General features: G+C 39.9%; 1 protein-coding gene across 1 annotated transcript in view; it reads right to left on the bottom strand.

The window, feature by feature from the left end:
- The window catches only part of LOC124286000 (cytoplasmic dynein 1 light intermediate chain 2-like), a 31,142-nt gene extending 12,139 nt beyond the window's left edge, over positions 1–19,003 (bottom strand). The window contains 12 exon segments of the mRNA XM_046722318.1: positions 6–14; positions 602–697; positions 1,091–1,192; positions 1,564–1,675; positions 2,921–3,056; positions 3,554–3,647; positions 4,020–4,207; positions 9,940–10,045; positions 10,047–10,171; positions 13,153–13,269; positions 14,835–14,908; positions 18,890–19,003. Of these exon segments, the coding sequence (XP_046578274.1) occupies positions 6–14; positions 602–697; positions 1,091–1,192; positions 1,564–1,675; positions 2,921–3,056; positions 3,554–3,647; positions 4,020–4,207; positions 9,940–10,045; positions 10,047–10,171; positions 13,153–13,269; positions 14,835–14,908; positions 18,890–18,972 (1,242 nt within the window). The 5' untranslated portion in view covers positions 18,973–19,003.
- Between the last annotated feature and the right edge of the window lie 13 nt (positions 19,004–19,016).

Raw genomic sequence — 19,016 nt, 5'->3', positions numbered from 1 at the left:
CTTACTTTGGGGCTCTGAGATTGCAACGAGACAGGTAAGGTGAATACGTACATAGATTAAACAATTCAATGTTGGACTTGATCAACATGTTTAGGGGACAATCTGGACACAAGACTTATACAATTTGATTGTGTTTGAAGCCACTAAATCTCCACGTTATCCTTTGTTTATGAGAGTTGTGAAAAGGGACAAAGTTCCCTTTGTTGGAGATATCAGAGTTCTTACACGAATACACAATGCCATTGAGAAAGTTATCAAATGTAACACATGTTATATTTGGGATTACAGTTTCTCAGTAAAGTACAGATTCTTCTGCGATGGCTGAGTGGGATAGATGGCTGACTTTGTGTGCTGGCGATTAGGTGCCTGACTCTGAGGGTGTGGGTTCGGAATCCCGGATGGGACTCAACCCAATAAAAGTACTAGAATCTGTACTTTATAGACAAAGTGTAATCCCAAATATAACAAGTGTCATAGCTATAGTCCAACAATTTTCAAAACAAACATTAATAGACTAAAACACAATATCTTGTTTGGATGTTACTAAAAGCATTTCCATGCAAGGTAGTATGTCAATTATCCACACACAACCATGACGCACCTTGCCACGGCCGGGCGTGCTTGGTGACGACCCCTGTCTCTCCGGGGTCCTTTGTACCTGGGGACGCTGCATCCTTTGGGGGGTGCCCTCTGCTGGCTGTAAACAAGAGACTGTGTTAAAGCGATACAAACTAACATTTTCAGTTCACTTTTCTTACAATCACATTATAGCTAACACAATGGCAGATTTCTTCGGACATTATGATAACTTATCTTTGGGGTCAGTTTTGTTAGGACCAATGGATGAGCCTGTCCATATAACCTTTAAGTAGACAGAAATGTGGTACATGAGACTAATTTTGCTCAGAAACTCATCAGGGAGAAACACATGCAGTACCGGCATCTCTCCCAGTCAGTAGACAAGCCTGAGGTACAAACAAGGGAGGTTCTGCCCTCAAATCTCATCTCGGGGGCAATCATGTAGTGCTGTTGACAAAGGATCACCTACTTCAGTGTGAATTACCCCTGATCCTTGATAATGCCAACTCACCCCCTGCGTCCCGGGCTGGGGCTGTTTGCTCAGTTGTGTCTGTTGTTTCATCAGGAACACCTGCTCGTCTTCCGCCGTGACCTCTGCATCTCTCTGCACCGGCTACAACACAGAGTACACACACAACGCAATGGTAGGGTTCACCAAAGATCCACTGATGCAGCAGGGTATAGCAGACTCCAATATATGCTTCAGTACTTAACAGGATGATGTTGCCTAGCACTATTATGTGCATACCACATTTTTTAGTACAAGCTTAGGGTAAAAAATTGCTATCTCATATATAACGTCTAGAAAAACCATACATGTTGTTTTAAGTGATCTATTCACCTGATTGCACCAAGTGTATCTGAGCTTACCAGAATGTATCAGAATATGCTGGAGGATATCTGGAATATACCGGAGTGAACCAGATCATACCAGAGCATGCTAAAATACACCAGATCAACCGGGAGTGTTATCATTACACTTACCTTTCTTGTTATTGGTTTGGCTATGACATCATCAAATGCATCTTCTGGTTTCATGCTACTCATATTTTCATATAATATGCTAATTTTCTTCTCATTATCCCAACCTGATGGTCTGAAATGGGGAAAAAAAATATGTTAATAAAATTATTCATCATAACCACACACCCTCTAAATATTAGCATTGAGGACCATACATAGAGAAAGTACAAGAATGTCTTCTGAATCACAGCTCCATTGGTTCACCGAGCTGCTTAAGGCACAATTTCACACATTTTTCGACAATATTTTGGCCTATATTATGCATATTGGGGCATTCACTTTAGCTTCCTATTGATGCAATGAAAAAATTATTATCACTACGACTTGCCTGAAATCGATAATTGAAAAGTCAAGGCAAAAAGCTACCAAACAGAGAACACTTGCCATATATTAAATGTAAACAATTGCTCCGTACATCGAAAACTGCTGCATGCGCTGTTGTCCGCGTTTGGCGAACTGGTATCAATCACAAGTTGTGCATAGGATATTTGTAAAGAGCACTCCAAGGGACATTACTCTATGGGGTTTACTTGAAATGACTTTTACCTGGTAGAGGGGGCAAGGGTCTATTTAATGCAAAATTGCATTAATTCATTCAATAATTCATTAATTTAATATTGTAATCTAAATACATATTTTTTTTGAATATATTATATGGTAGCTTCCCATATGGATTATTTATTTTGAGAGAAGTGTGGTGTGAAATAGTGAGGTGAGGTGAGGTGAAATTGGGTTTAACGTCGTGCTTGAGAATATTTCGCTCATATGCCGACGTGCATGTGTGTGTATGTGCGGTAGCTTGTACTAGCCCAGACTGAAGCTGGTTTTATAGTGCTAGCCCACTGAGATACCATGCTGCAGTGAAGCATGAATACCCAAATCAGACAAATTATACTGAGTCCGAGCCAACCAGTCCTTGTTGTAGCCATTAATGCCGAGCGCCAGGCAGGGACCAACAAGTACCATATTTTAACGTCATTTGGTATGACACGGTTGGGGATCAAACCCGCAACCTTCTGTTCTCCGGGCGGACGCTCTAACCACTACACCACAGAGGCGGTCTGTGAAGTAGAGTTTTCAAGGTGGCTGTCAACAGTATTTCACTGAGGGAGTCAAGCTTTAAGTTGCCTTTAACAGTGTTTTTTTCGAGAGAGACAGGCTCCATGAGGCTGCAACAGCATTTCAATTACACAAGTTGCCTCTCTCAACCTTCATAGCTGCTGGATGCACATCCTAAGTAGGCAAACAAGGTTGTGGAAAGCGGAAAACAAACACGTCACCACTGATACGACTCGTACTTAACGACAATAGTACTTACACAAAGACACTGTCCTTCTCCACTACATAGGCTTGAGATGTGAAGGGGAATCCATATACTCTGTGTACTAAATATTTGTACAATAATTCACAGTTCCGGTCTTCCTTCACAGATGAGTATAACAACGATGCACCATCTGGCAAATGTTAAGGATTCTAGGCAAAAGCTGAGAAACATTTGGTGAACAGATTACACTGGTTTATATATGTAAAACACATCAATGACCGATATTTACTATGACGAGGAAGAACACTTAAATTTGATTGGTCAATCTGAAGTATCAAATCACAATAAAGTTTCATTTAAAGTTTATCATTAATATCAACAACTGTTCTGCAATATTTCAGGAAACTTTTATAAAGTGTTAAGAAATTTGTCACATGGACTATTACATGGTGCTGAAGCAACTGATTGAATAATAAGTCAATCGATTGATTGATCTTGCTTGCATCAGAGGTGCCTGTTTTGTTTGTACAATGTCATGAATGTATCCTGTTGTTGCCCACATTAGTTTTGTGGTGGGTGTTACGATTACAATCGATTATTGATCGATTGCTCAGCTCTGATCTGCAAATGGTGGGCGATAACCAGAACTACCATTGCAGGAAGTGTTGTTCCAATTAGAAAGGATACAACTTAGACAGAACTTCCTAATATGCTGTTGAATGAAATCGAAATGTTCTTCTCGAAAGTCATGCTCCTTTTCCAATGTTGAGATTGCATCACTCTGAAACATGAAATTATTTAGAAGTTAACAGAAATGGCTAAATAAATCTTTCACACAGCTTCTGTCACATAAACATAAAATAAATTACAGAGATTAGATATATACTATTCCAAGGTTCTGTGATGGATGATATGTTGAAATTCCTGTGATAGATTCAACCTCAGTTTAACCTACAACTACCAGATTTCCTGGGTTCTATGAGAGATTCAGTGTAGTTCTAAATGCTACCACTGGAATATCCAGCATATGCATATTGTTGTAACAAGGTTTTTGCCATAATTCTCGCAATTGGAATTCCTTGGTTGTGTGATAACTCATACCTTTGTTAGAACTACTACTATTGGAATTCCTAGGTTCTGTGAAAGCTCCTACCTTTGTTATAACTACTACTATTGGAATTCCTAGGTTCTGTGATAGCGTGCTTTCCCCGAGTGGGAGGAGGACCTTCTCCTCGTCTGTGGCCGAGGCAGAGGGGTGGAGGGGATTGCTGTCCCCCCGGTGCGGGGCTGAAGTGGAATGACCCTCCTCTGGGGCACTGTACTCCTGGAAGAACCGAACCACTGAAACAAAGTACACCTCATGAGACTCTTATTTTATATACATTCTTTTAGAAAATTGTACAGTAAGTTAGTTTAGTTTTACGCCGCTTTTAACAATATTCCAGCTATATCACAGCGGGGGACACCAGAAATGGGCTTCACATATTGTACCCATGTGGGGAATCGAACCCGGGTCTTCGGCATGACGAACGAACGCTTTAACCACTACGCTACCCCACTGCCCCCTGTACAGTAAGTATTTACATCACCTGAACTGACATTTTGTAATGACCCTGAACATAATTATCGTTCGTAAAGTGTTTCCTGAACCTGCCATTCAACAGGTCATATCTGACAATGTTCAAAGGAGACTTATTTTTTTACATCAGTACTTTCAGACACAAATATTGCTTCTTTGAGTGATTGCTTGTTTTTTGTTAATGCCGCACTGAGCAATACTCAAGCAGTATGAAAGCGACATGTACACGACTAAGTTTTGACCAAACAATACACACTACAGCAACAAACTGGCCTGGACAGGACTCAATGCAACTGAGTGACCGAGTTATGTTTAACTCTATTTTGAACAATATTTTAGCATGTCAGCTTAACATGGAAATTAAGCTTAAATAATGCAGGTGTCCGGCATTTACCACTGAGAAACGAGTAAGTGAGTTTTAGATTTATGACGCTTTTAGCAATATTCCAGCAATATCATGGCAAGGGACACCAGAAATGGGCTTCACACATTTTGCCCATGTGGGGAATCCACCAGGGTCTTCGGCGTGACAAGCGACCACTTTAGCTACTAAACTACCCCGCTACCTGAAACCAACGAACACGGGTACGGTGCTGACAAACCTAACTGGGATTCAAGACCAAAAGTTCCCGGTGTGCCCACGGCCACCATGCACAGCAAATTATTGAGGTTTCATGACTGGGCCACAGATGCTTTCTCTGAACATAAAAAACTACAGTTCCTGATTAGTTCCCTAGTGAAAATGCTGAAACTATAAAATAATAGACATTGTTTCAGTAGAATCCTTCCATGATATTTTGTGCACTGAAATGCAACATGCCCAACTTTCAACTAAATCAATAAGATTATATCCTAAAAGGTGTATACAGCAGTTAGCACCTGTCACATGGTGAAGCCAGGCATGCCTCGACTGACTTGTCAATACAAATCAATACTACTTTATTACCCGAGTATACTCACAAACTATTGTGATTCATTCTACAAAGTCAATACTTGCAATGGAAATACGTGACATTGCAACAAGCACTTGCTCTACATTCCACTGTGCTACACACTCAATGATCAGCTGCTGATTTGTCAACGTTTCAGTCATACCAGTGACAAAGCCAATATCACACCAAATCATCCGATGATAATGTCTCAATCAAGTCTAATGACGTGTGAGTTCATCAAGTGGCTGATGGAGCCGTCAGTGTAATATGGTTGTTGGCAGGGCGTAACAGCCTGGAGGTCTCTGTAAGGTTTCCAATGAGTCATAGGTAACAGTATACTGTGTAACTACAATGGCTGCAACTGTACACAATAAAACACATTAACTCTTGATGCAACATTGTCAGGTTGAAACAAATAAAGTAGCTCCACCAGCAACATTGTTACTGTGTTGTTGGTCTTAACTCTGAAGCAGTCCACCAGCAACATTGTTACTGTGTTGCTGGTCTTAACTCTGAAGCAGTCCACCAGCAACATTGTTACTGTTTTGTTGGTCTTAACTCAGAAGCAGTCCACCAGCAACACTGTTATTGTGTTGTTGGTCTGAACTCAGAAGCAGTCCATCAGCAACACTGTTACTGTGTTGCTGGTCTTAACTCTGAAGCAGTCCACCAGCAACACTGTTACTGTGTTGTTGGTCTGAACTCTGAAGCAGTCCACCAGCAACACTGTTACTGTGTTGTTGGTCTTAACTCTGAAGCAGTCCACCAGCAACACTGTTACTGTGTTGTTGGTCTGAACTCAGAAGAAGTCCACCAGCAACACTGTTACTGTTTTGTTGGTCAGTCCACCAGCAATTGTTAAACTCTGAACCAGCAACACTGTTAGTCTTAACTCTGAAGCACCACCAGCAACACTGTTACTGTGTTGTTGGTCTTAACATTGAAGCAGTCCACCAGCAACACTGTTACTGTGTTGTTGGTCTGAACTCAGAAGAAGTCCACCAGCAACACTGTTACTGTTTTGTTGGTCTTAACTCTGAAGCAGTCAACCAGCAACACTGTTACTGTGTTGTTGGTCTTAACTCTGAAGCAGTCCACCAGCAACACTGTTATTGTGTTGTTGGTCTGAACTCAGAAGAAGTCCACCAGCAACACTGTTACTGTGTTGTTGGTCTTAACTCTGAAGCAGTCCACCAGCAACACTGTTACTGTGTTGTTGGTCTTAACTCTGAAGCAGTCCACCAGCAACACTGTTACTGTGTTGTTGGTCTGAAATCTGAAGCAGTTCAACCAGCAACATTGTTACTGTGCTGTTGGTCTTAACTCTGAAGCAGTCCACCAGCAACGCTGTTACTGTGTTGTTGGTCTGAACTCTGAAGCAGTCAACCAGCAACACTGTTACTATGTTGTTGGTCTTAACTCTGAAGCAGTCCACCAGCAACACTGTTACTGTGCTGTTGGTCTGAAATCTGAAGCAGTCCACCAGCAACACTGTTACTGTGCTGTTGGTCTTAACTCTGAAGCAGTCCACCAGCAACACTGTTACTGTGCTGTTGGTCTTAACTCTGAAGCAGTCCACCAGCAACACTGTTACTGTGTTGTTGGTCTGAACTCAGAAGCAGTCCATCAGCAACACTGTTACTGTGTTGTTGGTCTTAACTCTGAAGCAGTCCACCAGCAACAATGTTATTGTGCTGTTGGTCTGAAATCTGAAGCAGTCCACCAGCAACATTGTTACTGTTTTGTTGGTCTGAAATCTGAAGCACATCACCCAGAAACACTGTTACTTAGCTGTCAGTGTGAACTGGGGTTCTATCGCCCAGTCTTCTGGCAGACAGAGCCTTGCTGTGAAACAAAGTACAGCTTAAAAGTATGTACACACTGCATCAGGGGAGAATATTAAATGAATATTATCTGGCTCAGTTTAGATATCGGGGATCACAAACTAAATCATGGCAACTGCAACTGATGACTCAGTGACTGTGAGTCAGGAGTGTCAAGAAATCTGAACTTTTTTCTGAACATGTAGTTATTTAGACATCTACTGTCAGTCAAGTATTTGTGTGTGGGCTGATGTGAACAGCGCTGCAGTTTAAATCTGTTTGAAGTGATCAGTAAATGGTTGATAATATAATTGTATGTGTGTCATTTGTAAAAAATAATTATGGGGGCCAAAGCAATGTTTCTATGCATTAAGACTTTCATAAGACATTTCAGTTGGTACATACACATAACCTACTGTATAGGTTGCATTCAACACATTAACGACAAGATGAATGAAATATTTCACAGTATGTGTTATGCTGTTCAAGCTTGTACAGGTATGATTAGAGCAGGAAATAGCATGTCATTGTCACTTAACATGTACATCAAGGGTGCATTCTGAGTCCAGTGTTTTCCAGGATATTTTCATGACACAGTTGAAACAAGGCTTACTAGCATCTGCTTTGTGTCTGAAGATATCTGAGAAATGTTCACTTTTGATTGGTAATGATATTTCTTTAGTTGATGATTTTGTTGCAGGTTAGCAAAGAAAAATCGATTTCCTGATACACTATGCAGTATTTCGGGATAAAAGGTTAATATTACATATATTCAGAGACTAAGCGTTACTCTAAAGTTATAGATGAGTGGCATAATTCCATTTCTAAATATTCACAGACCTGCACCCTGCCTCTACATCCACCTTGCAAAGACCTTTACACCCATCAGACACCTTGCAAAGACCTCCACACCCATCAGACACCTCCACACCCATCAGAGACACCTTCACACCCATCAGACACCTCCACACCCATCAGACACCTCCACACCAATCATAAACCTGCACCAGACTCATTCAACACATAAACTGACAGACCTTCTTCTTGTCTCAATACGAGTGTTCCCTAAGGCAATTTTAGCAGGGTGCAGGGGCCAGCCGTTAATATTTGGTACCCTGCCCCTTTTGTTTAGTGCCCTCCCTGTCCATCTTTTAATACAACAAGAGTCATCAGAAGATGACATATCCCCCCGGCCCCAATATCTTTGAAAGAACAAATCATCTGACAGTTACTTAAAGTCCAGCTTGATTTTAGACTAAGTGCAAATCGTTTCCATGGAAATCATGAAAAAAATAAATGACAAAAATCTGCAAATACCAAAAGGCACGACTTCAAGATCTGACTCACATATCTGCCACGTTTTGCTGAAAGATATTAAGAAGTTTTCGCGTTGTGCTCCGTAAACAAAACCTACCCTTCCCTTTTAAGACTAAGTCCGAATTGTTTCGATGGAAACCGGGAAAAATAAAAATGCCAAAAATCTGCAAATAGCAAAAGGCACAACTTTAGGCTCTGTTTGATATATCTACCATGTCTTGTTGAAAAATATTGAACGGTTTTTGAGCTATGCTCCGGAAACGAAGCCCACCAAAGTCCAAAATGTTTCCATGGAAACCGAGAAAAATAAAAATGACAATAATCTGTAAATAGCAAAAGGCACCACCTTAGGTTATGTTTGACATATCTACCAATTTTTGTTGAAAAATATCAAATGGTCTTTGAGTTATGCTCCGGAAACAAAATGATTACGGACGGACGGACAGACGGACGAGGCGACGACTATATCCCACTGCATTACATGCCGGTGGGATAATAATTGATATCAACACATGTTTTTAGTTTCTATTTCATGCTGAAGTTAAGTGAAATAACTGTGCGCTGAACCCTTTAGAATCATATGGATGAACAGGCCTACCAAAGAAAACTTTGCCAATGTGCAGAAAAACGCAGTACAGTCTAATCCCGATGAGTCGAATGCCGTTGTCTCGAATATTATGCATAACTCGAAGTACCTGTCGGTCCCGACCATTCCCTGTTATAGTTATCATCATTTGAATACCGGTAACACGAAGTCGTCTCATAAATACACACGATGACTCGAGAAGGAAATTTGGTCCCATGAGATTCAAACAACAGCAATCTTGTATACATAAGCCGAAGTCAGTCAATGAGAAGTTGATTGGTGTAGCAAACTGATCCAATTAACAAACCAGCGCGGCTCACACCTTTTCTGCCTTTGACGGGTGAGTTCAAAAGGCAGATTAGTGATTTCACGGAAATCACTGTCTGTGCTAATCAGACTGGAACTGATAAGGTGCCCCTATTAGTGATAGGGAAATCATTAGGTAAACAAATGCTTAGGTGGAGGAATTAGGATTCGATCATCTTTTTTTCTACCCTCATAGACATACCTATGTCTCGAATACATCAATGTTTTTACTGTTTCAGTAGCTAAGTATTATGTTTAGGTTGGTATTTCCACGATTAATGTGGGCTTTTCTGCGTTTTTCTGCACAGTGGCCAAGTTTTTTTTGGTAGGCCTGATGAATAACCTAACATAATACTTGGGTATCTGTCATTGCACGCCCCTTTTGAAATTCTGTTGCCCTGCCCTTTTTGATCCTGGGGGAAACACTAAATACCATGCACAGACCTTGACCCTGCACAGACCTTTCATATAATTAAGCACATCACAGACCTCCATCCTGCCTCAAAACCCAGCAAAGGGGATATACTCACAGCTTTGTTCATAGTCCCTCATCTTCTCTGAGGGTATCTTCAGTCTGTCAATGTGTTCTCTCAAAATGGAGACCCACTTCTCTAGGGCCTCCATGAGAGACCAGGGGGTGTGTCATACTGGCCACCAGCAACACCAGGGTGTCGGAGAAGTTCTGCTCCGTCAGCGCGTACTTCAGGAGTCCGGTGTGGCTCGGGTCTCCGTCCAGGCACCACACATTTAGCCGTGCTTGTTCTGAAATGTGTGCAACAGTAATTATATGAGTTTCACCATGTCCAGCCATGTTATGGCAGAGCTATATATACAGACACCATATAGTGATTTTGAGTGACAAGTGATTTCTATCCTTCATTATCTGTTTCATCAAGTGTCTGTAGACTGTGTACAGGAGTAGTCAACCTTAATGACATGAGGACACAATGCCTGGAAGAAAGTTCCCTGTCCTGGATTGGAACCCACAATTTCAGAACCCATCAAGATCTGGGTTAGAATTGATCTTCAACGACCTATGCTTGTCGTAAAAGGCGACTAACAGCATCGGGTGGTCAGGCTCGCTGACTTGGTTGGCACATGTCATCATGTCACTCATGATGTTGATCACTGGATTGTCTAGTCCAGACTCGATTATTTACAGACCGCAGCCATACAGCTGAGCGCAGTGTTAAACAACAAACCAGCCAAACCACTATCTCAGAAGGAGGTTCCAAATTGCCAGAACACAAAGAATACCAGTTCTCAGACTTCCATTTTGCATGTCTTGTGGAAACCGCAGTGGTACTGGTAGCGTGATGGCAATTTGGTGCTTCACTTTGAGAGTGTGGGTTTAAATCCTGGGTACTAGAACCTGTACGTTACTGAGAAAGTGGAATCCATAATGATAATGGTACATATTCCATTGGAGGAGTCACTGCCAATGTGTTTACAATTTGAACATGTTAAAACAGTGAACAAATATTTTATAAACATTCAAATAAAACACGTATATATATGGATGACAACTTCTTTACTTCTTTTATTCTAGAGCACGACATTTCATACTTAGAACCTGTATTTAAACGTCATCCATATATACGTGCTCGATCTGAGTCATTCTGACTTCCAACTTCTAAAATGCCACTCAAAGAAGTAAAAAAAAATTAAAATATTTTCCAACTACCAGCCCTTATATATTGGGTCATGTATCTGATTGGCCTAATGACTAAATGGGTGATGTTCAGATGTGTTTACTACTGTCTGCACAGGTATGTTGACATGCACTAACTGGGACATGTGTCATGACCTATGATGTAATGAATGTCTGGAGCAGGCCCACCTGTACTGGAAGCCCTATGTCACACAATCCAGAGATAATCATACATATGCATGTGTATGATCATGTAAATGAGGCAGATGATGCACACAACATCACTGAAGCAGGAATATGTAATCTGACAAAACATATCCATGATCATGATGAGCAAAAACATAATTCACAACATATCAGTTCTGCCAGCAACCAGGGGCGGTTAAAGTGTTGGCTCGTCACGCCGAAGACCCGGGTTCGAATCCCCACATGGGTACAATGTGTGAAGCCCATTTCTGGTGTCCCCCGCCGTGATGTTGCTGGAATGTTGCTAAAAGCGGCGTAAAACCAAACTCAGTCAGTCAGTCTGCCAGCAACCAACGTGTATTTATGTTGTGACAAGAGTCATCAGAAGATGACAAATCCCCCTGGCCCCTACAAATTTGAAAGAACAAATCATCGACAGTTACTTAAAGTTCAACATGCTTTTTTTTACTAGGTCCACTTCGCTTCAACAGAAATTATGAAAAAAATAAATGCCAAAAGTCTGCAAATAGCAAAAGCACGACTTCAAAATTTATTTGATATATATGCCACATCATGTAGAAAGACATTGTACGGTTTTCAAGTTGAGCTCCAGAAATGAAGCTCACCCCTCCCTTTTGAGACTAAGTCTGAAGAGTTTCCATGGAAACCGAGAAAAATACAAATGCCAAAAATCTGCAAATAGCAAAAGGCACCACTTTGGGATCTGTCTGATATATCTGCCAAGTTTTATTGATACATATTGAGTGATTTTTGAACTATGCTCCAGAAATGAAATCCACCCCTTTTTCAAACCAAATTGTTTTCATGGAAACCCAGAAAAACAAAAATGCCAAAAATCTGTTAATAGCAAAAAGCACCACTTCAGGTTCTGTTTGATATATATAACAATTTTTGTTGAAAAATATTGAACATTTTGTTATTTATGTTCCGGAAATGAAATGATTACGGACGGATGAGGCATTGACTATACACACACACCCCACCCCTGCATTATATGCCAGAGGGATAATAATGCAGTCTCGATACACTGTTGGGTAGTGTAGTGTGACAGCCATCCCGGTGACACATCTGTAACAACATAGGCTACATCTAAGATAACTCTGGCAAAGGTTAGGGTTAAAGGTCAGGGCTAATTGCCCTACACTTTTTACAGGATCAGTTGTGAATATAACATTGTCAGATACACTGAGAGATGTTTCAATTTAGAATAAAAGATCCATTGTAACATATTTAACAGTTTGACATAATAAAATATGCTCTTCTGGAAATACCAGATTGTTACAAGGTTCAGGGATATGGATTGTCAGTGAAGAAGCTATGTAGCATGTATCAGGCAAACTTCAGGAAATCAGTTTTTGTGACAAATCAATATTCTTTTATTTCTATTTTCTTAGAGATATTTTAGGTTTATATTCAGTGCAGTACTGTTAAAAGTCTGCAGTAACCCTTCACTGGTCTAGTTAGGTTAAACACATGTCAGCTGTTAAAGAGTAAAACATAATCCATGATGCCATGAATCACAATAACCTGAGTAAGGAAATTTACATTCCAGTTATGCCACAAACCTAAGACCTAACAGTGACCCTGAGAACACTCCTGAGTCAGAGGCAGTAATGTGAAGACCCCATGCCATCCCTGTCCACAGAGTGAGTGAGTGAGTATGGTTTTATGCCACTTTCAGCAATATTCCAGCAATATCATAGTGGGGACACCAGAAATTTGCTTCACACATTGTACCCATGTGAGAATTGAACTTGGGTATCATCTTCGGTGTGACGAACGTTTTTACCTTCACCGCCCCATGTCCAAAGAGGAACTGATCGATGTACAAGTATGGAAGCTATAGACCCACACTACTGGTAAGAAGACTGAGGGTGTGACTTACCGTCTCTGTATTCATCTTTAACATCAATGTAGTAGTATTCCAATCCAGAGCCCTTCTTCGGCTCCTCGACTCCCTGAAGCTTGGCTATCAATGTGGTCTTGCCAGAGTCATTGTCACCTGCAGGGAATATATACAGGTGTAAGAAGGATTCTGAACATCTGTCATACTAAGCATATTATTTTCATGACCATGACGACAACTATCAAAGGATAATATTTTATGAGTCTGATATAACATGTGAAAGTTTTGTGGTCTTAAACATCTTCAACAAGTTTAATCTGTTAATCCATGCCATGTGGCGATCTTTTAGATATCATTATTACGGTGCTGTTTACTAGTTCATCACAAAAAAAGCATCATGCATTTATAAAACAACCCATCTTGAAAAATTTGATTGTGATGCATCATATACCTCCGGATATGGAGATGAATCTTTAAGATACAAATCATAGGAAGCACCTGTTCAGATGTGTTTACTGTTGTCTGTCCAGGCATGAAATGTACTAAAGCTGCACTCATCAATATTCCAGTTACCAACGGCATTCTTCAAATAGTTGAGTTGATACAATCCAAACCCTGACATCATGAACATCAATCCATTCAACTGGGGACCTAGCTGTCCACCCTACCCATTTAGTTGCCTCCTTTGACAAACATTAGTTGCTCAGAACCAATATTCTGACCCCTGAACAACCCGACAGCATGGGATATATTTCGCAAACAAAAGAATTTAAGAAGACTTTATGACTTTTCTAGTCTGTTACATTAGAAAACTTACAATCCACATGCGTAATTTTGTGTACCTTCATGAATAGTTAATTCTTGTGGTCACAAGAATTGAGTATTTACGAATATTCTTAAGAGACTGTTATATCTAAGTGAGACATGCAAAATGGAATATATTCAAGAAATTCAGTATCGCAACTTGTCTTACTTTGCCAAGGCGACTTACAGTACTGTCATTACACTATAAACAGCAATGTAGCTCCACAGACACTAAATTCTTTGAGAGGCATTTTAGAAGTTGTATAGATGAAGGAAAACCAAGTTCTATGGATAGTCAACTTCTTTATTGCAATGAGTGCGACGTTTCGGTGTAGGTACTAGGATAACGGTGTTTGTACCTACACTGAAACATCGCACTCATTGCAATTAAGAAGTTGACTATCCATAGAACTTGGTTTTACTTTACAGACACTTTAAAACAAATGTTTCAATCTAAGCGATTACATGACAAGTTTGTTAATTTAATTCGTGGATATTAAAGAAAGTATTTATGCTTAAATGTTTGTATTTGTTACTTCACATTGGTCAAACATATTGTACTCGCCACATAGTGTATTTGTTGCAGCCCCAGATTTCACAACTGACAGATGACAATGAGATTAATGTGCGATTGGTGAGTGAGTTGAGTTTTACACCACACTCAGCTATATGGTGGCAGTGTGTAAATAATTGTGTCTGGACCAGACAATCCAGTGATCAACATCATGAGCATCGATCTAAGCAATTGGGAACCGATGGTGGCTTTGATGAATATTGTGAACAAATTGTCAAAAGCATAAGTAAGGATAAGACATATAGATGAACAACTTCTTTATCCACAGGAGTGATGTTTCAGTGTAGATTCTAAGCACTCTTATCCAGCATGTACACTTATAGCAGCATAATTGAGTACTCACCTAACACTAATACTGATCTAGATGATGACAACTTGGAGGCTGAGCTGGACTGAACCTCACTCAAAATATGGGCCCTGAAAAAGACAAAAATGGTTGTTAAGGATGATTAGGTTTATTAGAAGTAATAGAACTGTGAAGTTTCTAACAGCAAATACAAGAAACCTACATCAGGTGACCATGGTGTGTGGGAGTGCAGGCAGGATCAATAGTCTGATGCCAGCATTTGACTAATTTGAGTCATCAGTAAGCTTGATAGGCCCATAGGAAAATATCTAGGTTTCTAAATTAAGTGTTCTTAGTTGGCAAATTGGGGAAACACTTGTGACATTGCTGGTGCACAGGGAATCAACCTGGTCACACCCCCTGACCATCTGATCCATTCAGTCATGTTAGGGCCAGCTCAGGTTGAGAGGACCACTCTAACCAAGAATAACAACAGGGGTCACCCCTAATGTACACTTTCATCAATGTGTATGGCCGACATGTAGTCATCACAAACACAGACAGCGTGACCTCACAGGCAAATACTTTCATCCAATGGTTAGTCTTGTCACCTTGAGAAAATAAGAAAGCTGACAAAAAGTATAGTGAGTGAGTTTAGTTTTACGCCGCACTCAGCAATATTCCAGCTATATGGCGGCGGTCTGTAAATAATCGAGTCTGGACCAGACAAGCCAATGATCAACAACATGAGCATCGATCTGCGCAATTGGGAACCGATGACATGTGTCAATCATGTCACTTTTTGTCAGCAAGCCTGACCACCCATCCTGCTAGTCGCCTCCTACACATAAAGTATAGAGTTAACTACAGGCATGAAACCCTCATGCTTCAAGAACTATATTTTATTTCAGCAACAATCCTGTATCAGCATGAAACCATACAGGTAATATGATTTCATGCAACTTGCCTAAGATATAGACCTTGCACCAGTACACACATTGGACTTTCAGTTCCACTGGAATACATACATTCATATCTCAGTAAAGTACTGACACCCATCTTCTATTACATAAAGTTGATATTTCACATTGCCATGTCAATGACTTGAATTGCTGAAATAGTTTGTGACTTGTAATTGATTGCCACAACTGTTATAAATATCAACGAAGATCTTAGTGACAACATGTTATTCTGAGACACCCCAGTCCTACATACACTGACATTGACAAGACAAATGGACTTGATGGAGTGCATGTTCCTGCTGCAAAACGAGCTCAGCCTGTTTGTTTCCCTTGAATGAGGCAGCCCGTCCAACACCATAGTGTCTTCATACTGGGATCTAACTATGAACTACATATCTAGGGGTCTACAGTGCCCCCTGTTACTAACTTCAAGGGTCTGTACAGGAAATATGCATGTCCTGCAAAGTACAAAATGGTGAAGCCCTCAGTACTGTAAGATTTAATAATTAATATTACAGAAAACTTTAAAATCCGGTACATTGAGTACTGTTTTGAGTACCCCAGCGTGCAATGTATATTTTCCTGCATCAATTCTACACAATTGTGTATAATGGATGCGAAAAATCCCAGTGGTAGTCAACTACATACTTTGAGAATAAATGAGGGGAATTACGAATAATCGGTTCAGAGACGGGGAAGTCCATGGACTTGCAAAATTCATTTACAACCCCTCTTACTTTTAGCTACTTTGTTATTCAACAGGGTTTTACATGACACGAGATTCCTGCGTATTTGACGCAACAATTTTGTAAACAACTCTCAAAATATTATCATACGAGTCAAGCTTGACGCAAATTTTATGGGTGGCCCTCACAATTCAGTTCAATAAAATCGATTTGATAAGCAAAAAGTGACACTGTTCGATGATAGTTTGACTTTTACAGAGCTATCAGATTGTTCCAGAGAACTCAGAGACAGTAATCCTGGCTGTTTGAATTGAACAATGCTGTAGTTTCATTTGGTGGTGTGACATACACAGTTACATACTGAGAATGATTAACACAAAGACATATTAAAATTTTTATGACTCCCAAATATTGAAAATGACTCCCCAAAATAAATATTGTGAGTCACCATTACTCCCATTTTTAAAAGTCAGTGTAAAACCCTGATTCAATATATCATTCACTGATAAGTTCATGACTAATAAGGCAGGATACCTCATGGATGACACAACTCCTTTATCATGTTTATTGTATCATGATGTGAAATTTCAACTTAGATTCTTATACCATTATAAAGCAAGAGTTTGAATTGCTGCTAGAGTATTTGAATCAGGGAACTACTGAATATGTTAAATGTCATAATTTAAACGTTGAATTGTTTAACACATGAATTATTTACTCAGGGCTCCAGATAAGGGCCGTATCGGCGTATATATGGCTAAAAGATATGCACAATACGGTAGGAAATAATTTAGAAAACGTAGCACACATGCACCACAGCAATGCTGTACGGTCTTGGAATCATTTACAGACGTATTTATCTGATAGAGTGTTGTTTTATTGTTTATTGACCTGTTTACACAAGAGTAGCAATGTTGTGGTGCATATATGAAACGAAACACAGGATTACTGATACGCCATTAAATTCCATTCAGTACTCAAAATGTACTCTTAAGTTTTTCCACTACTCCTATATTGAAAAATTATCTGCAGCCCTGATTTACTACAATAAAGTAAAAACCATGATAACACTAATATGTTTTTATGCCTGTTTTGTGGTCTTTCCCAATTCAATTAAATGTGAGTTTAATAAATACCAAACCTCATCAGATAATGAGAAAATGTGGTTAAAATTATGATGATTATGCAAGAACAAAAGTTGGTCAAGAAAATATATAAGTCTACGCAAAAAGCTTTTGAGTACATCTGTTGTGTCCTGACATGTGTCTGTAGATTGATATGAGTATTGGCACATGTGATGCATGTACTATCTATCAGCATTAGTTCTAGCACCATTAGCATACTTGTCTGAAAAACTTGCCATCAGCGACCAAAGCGTCATGCTCGTATTGTGGCCCAACACCTACAAACAGCAATGCTACCTCAGTTGGTGACTTTAGCCACCAATCTCTGCAGCATACGTCAAATTAAACATAATCAATGACACAAATGGTTATTTCTAAATTAAATCAAAGATTTATTAAAAGCTCAACATTTCTTAAGTTTGCGTCAGCTATCAGGGTTCAGCAAAGACACAGGTCCAAATACCTTTGTTTCTGACAAGTAACCATAGTAACCTTAGTTTCAGCATTGGAAGCTTTAATGTTCATAAATAACATTAAGATCTAAAAATGATACACATCAGGTCATGCTTGTAGACTCAAATTTTTATGTCACACACCATTATCATTGTCAAACCTCCTCAGGCGTATGGCAACCATCCCACCATAGACAGACTGTAAGTTGTAACCAAGGAAGAAGAATGTCTGCAGAGCTGGTAATGTACATACATGTACCAAATCTTGACAGACATTAGTGAAATAAGGGTGTTTCGTTCTTAACCATGCAAACCGTAACACATTTATTTGTTGATATATACATTGTTAATGCACTCATAAGCTCTTAACAGGCAAGCAATAATCTAACCAAATGCTGTGTGTCTAATAATTGCTCTTTGTGCAGAATGTGGTGTTATGAACAGTCAACAACTGAATGAACAGTCAACAACTGAATAAACAGTGCAAATCAAAACATGCATCAAAATCCAGATGCACAAACAACAATGAACCATTTAAACGGAAGAAGCTGAGTGTGATAGTCAAACGGGATATGTGTTGACGATTGACAACAGGTGCTCGCAATTTCGTGAGTAGTCATTTATGTCTGGAAGGGTCGTCCCCAGTAACACACACCAGGTAGTTGATTGATATAACCTCTATACCCACGTGTATAATAGGATAATTGATTTAAGGTAGACAGCTAAAATATCATTCGTATCTGGCTGAAGGCAAAGATCATTATAATTTTGTCCGACAAAAATTCTTGTGCAGTTCTGTCATCGGGCATAACCCATATTCGAGGGGAAATGGGAATTATCAATAGTTAGATACGTCGATTACTTGATCTTCATTTGAAATGCAATTACCACAAATTTTGAGAGTCATCTGTTGAGCCATCATCCCCAACCGACGTGCCCATCCTGTCATCCTTTTCTCCGATGGGCGCCATGTTGCTCCGAAATGCCCCGTATCAGCTACTTCGGACCAACTCGG

The sequence above is a fragment of the Haliotis rubra genome, unplaced genomic scaffold (genome assembly GCF_003918875.1).
Source record: "Haliotis rubra isolate DU_JTF1 unplaced genomic scaffold, ASM391887v1 Scf372, whole genome shotgun sequence".
In the NCBI taxonomy this organism is placed as follows: domain Eukaryota; kingdom Metazoa; phylum Mollusca; class Gastropoda; order Lepetellida; family Haliotidae; genus Haliotis; species Haliotis rubra.
This window is presented reverse-complemented; position numbering and strand designations above follow the sequence as displayed.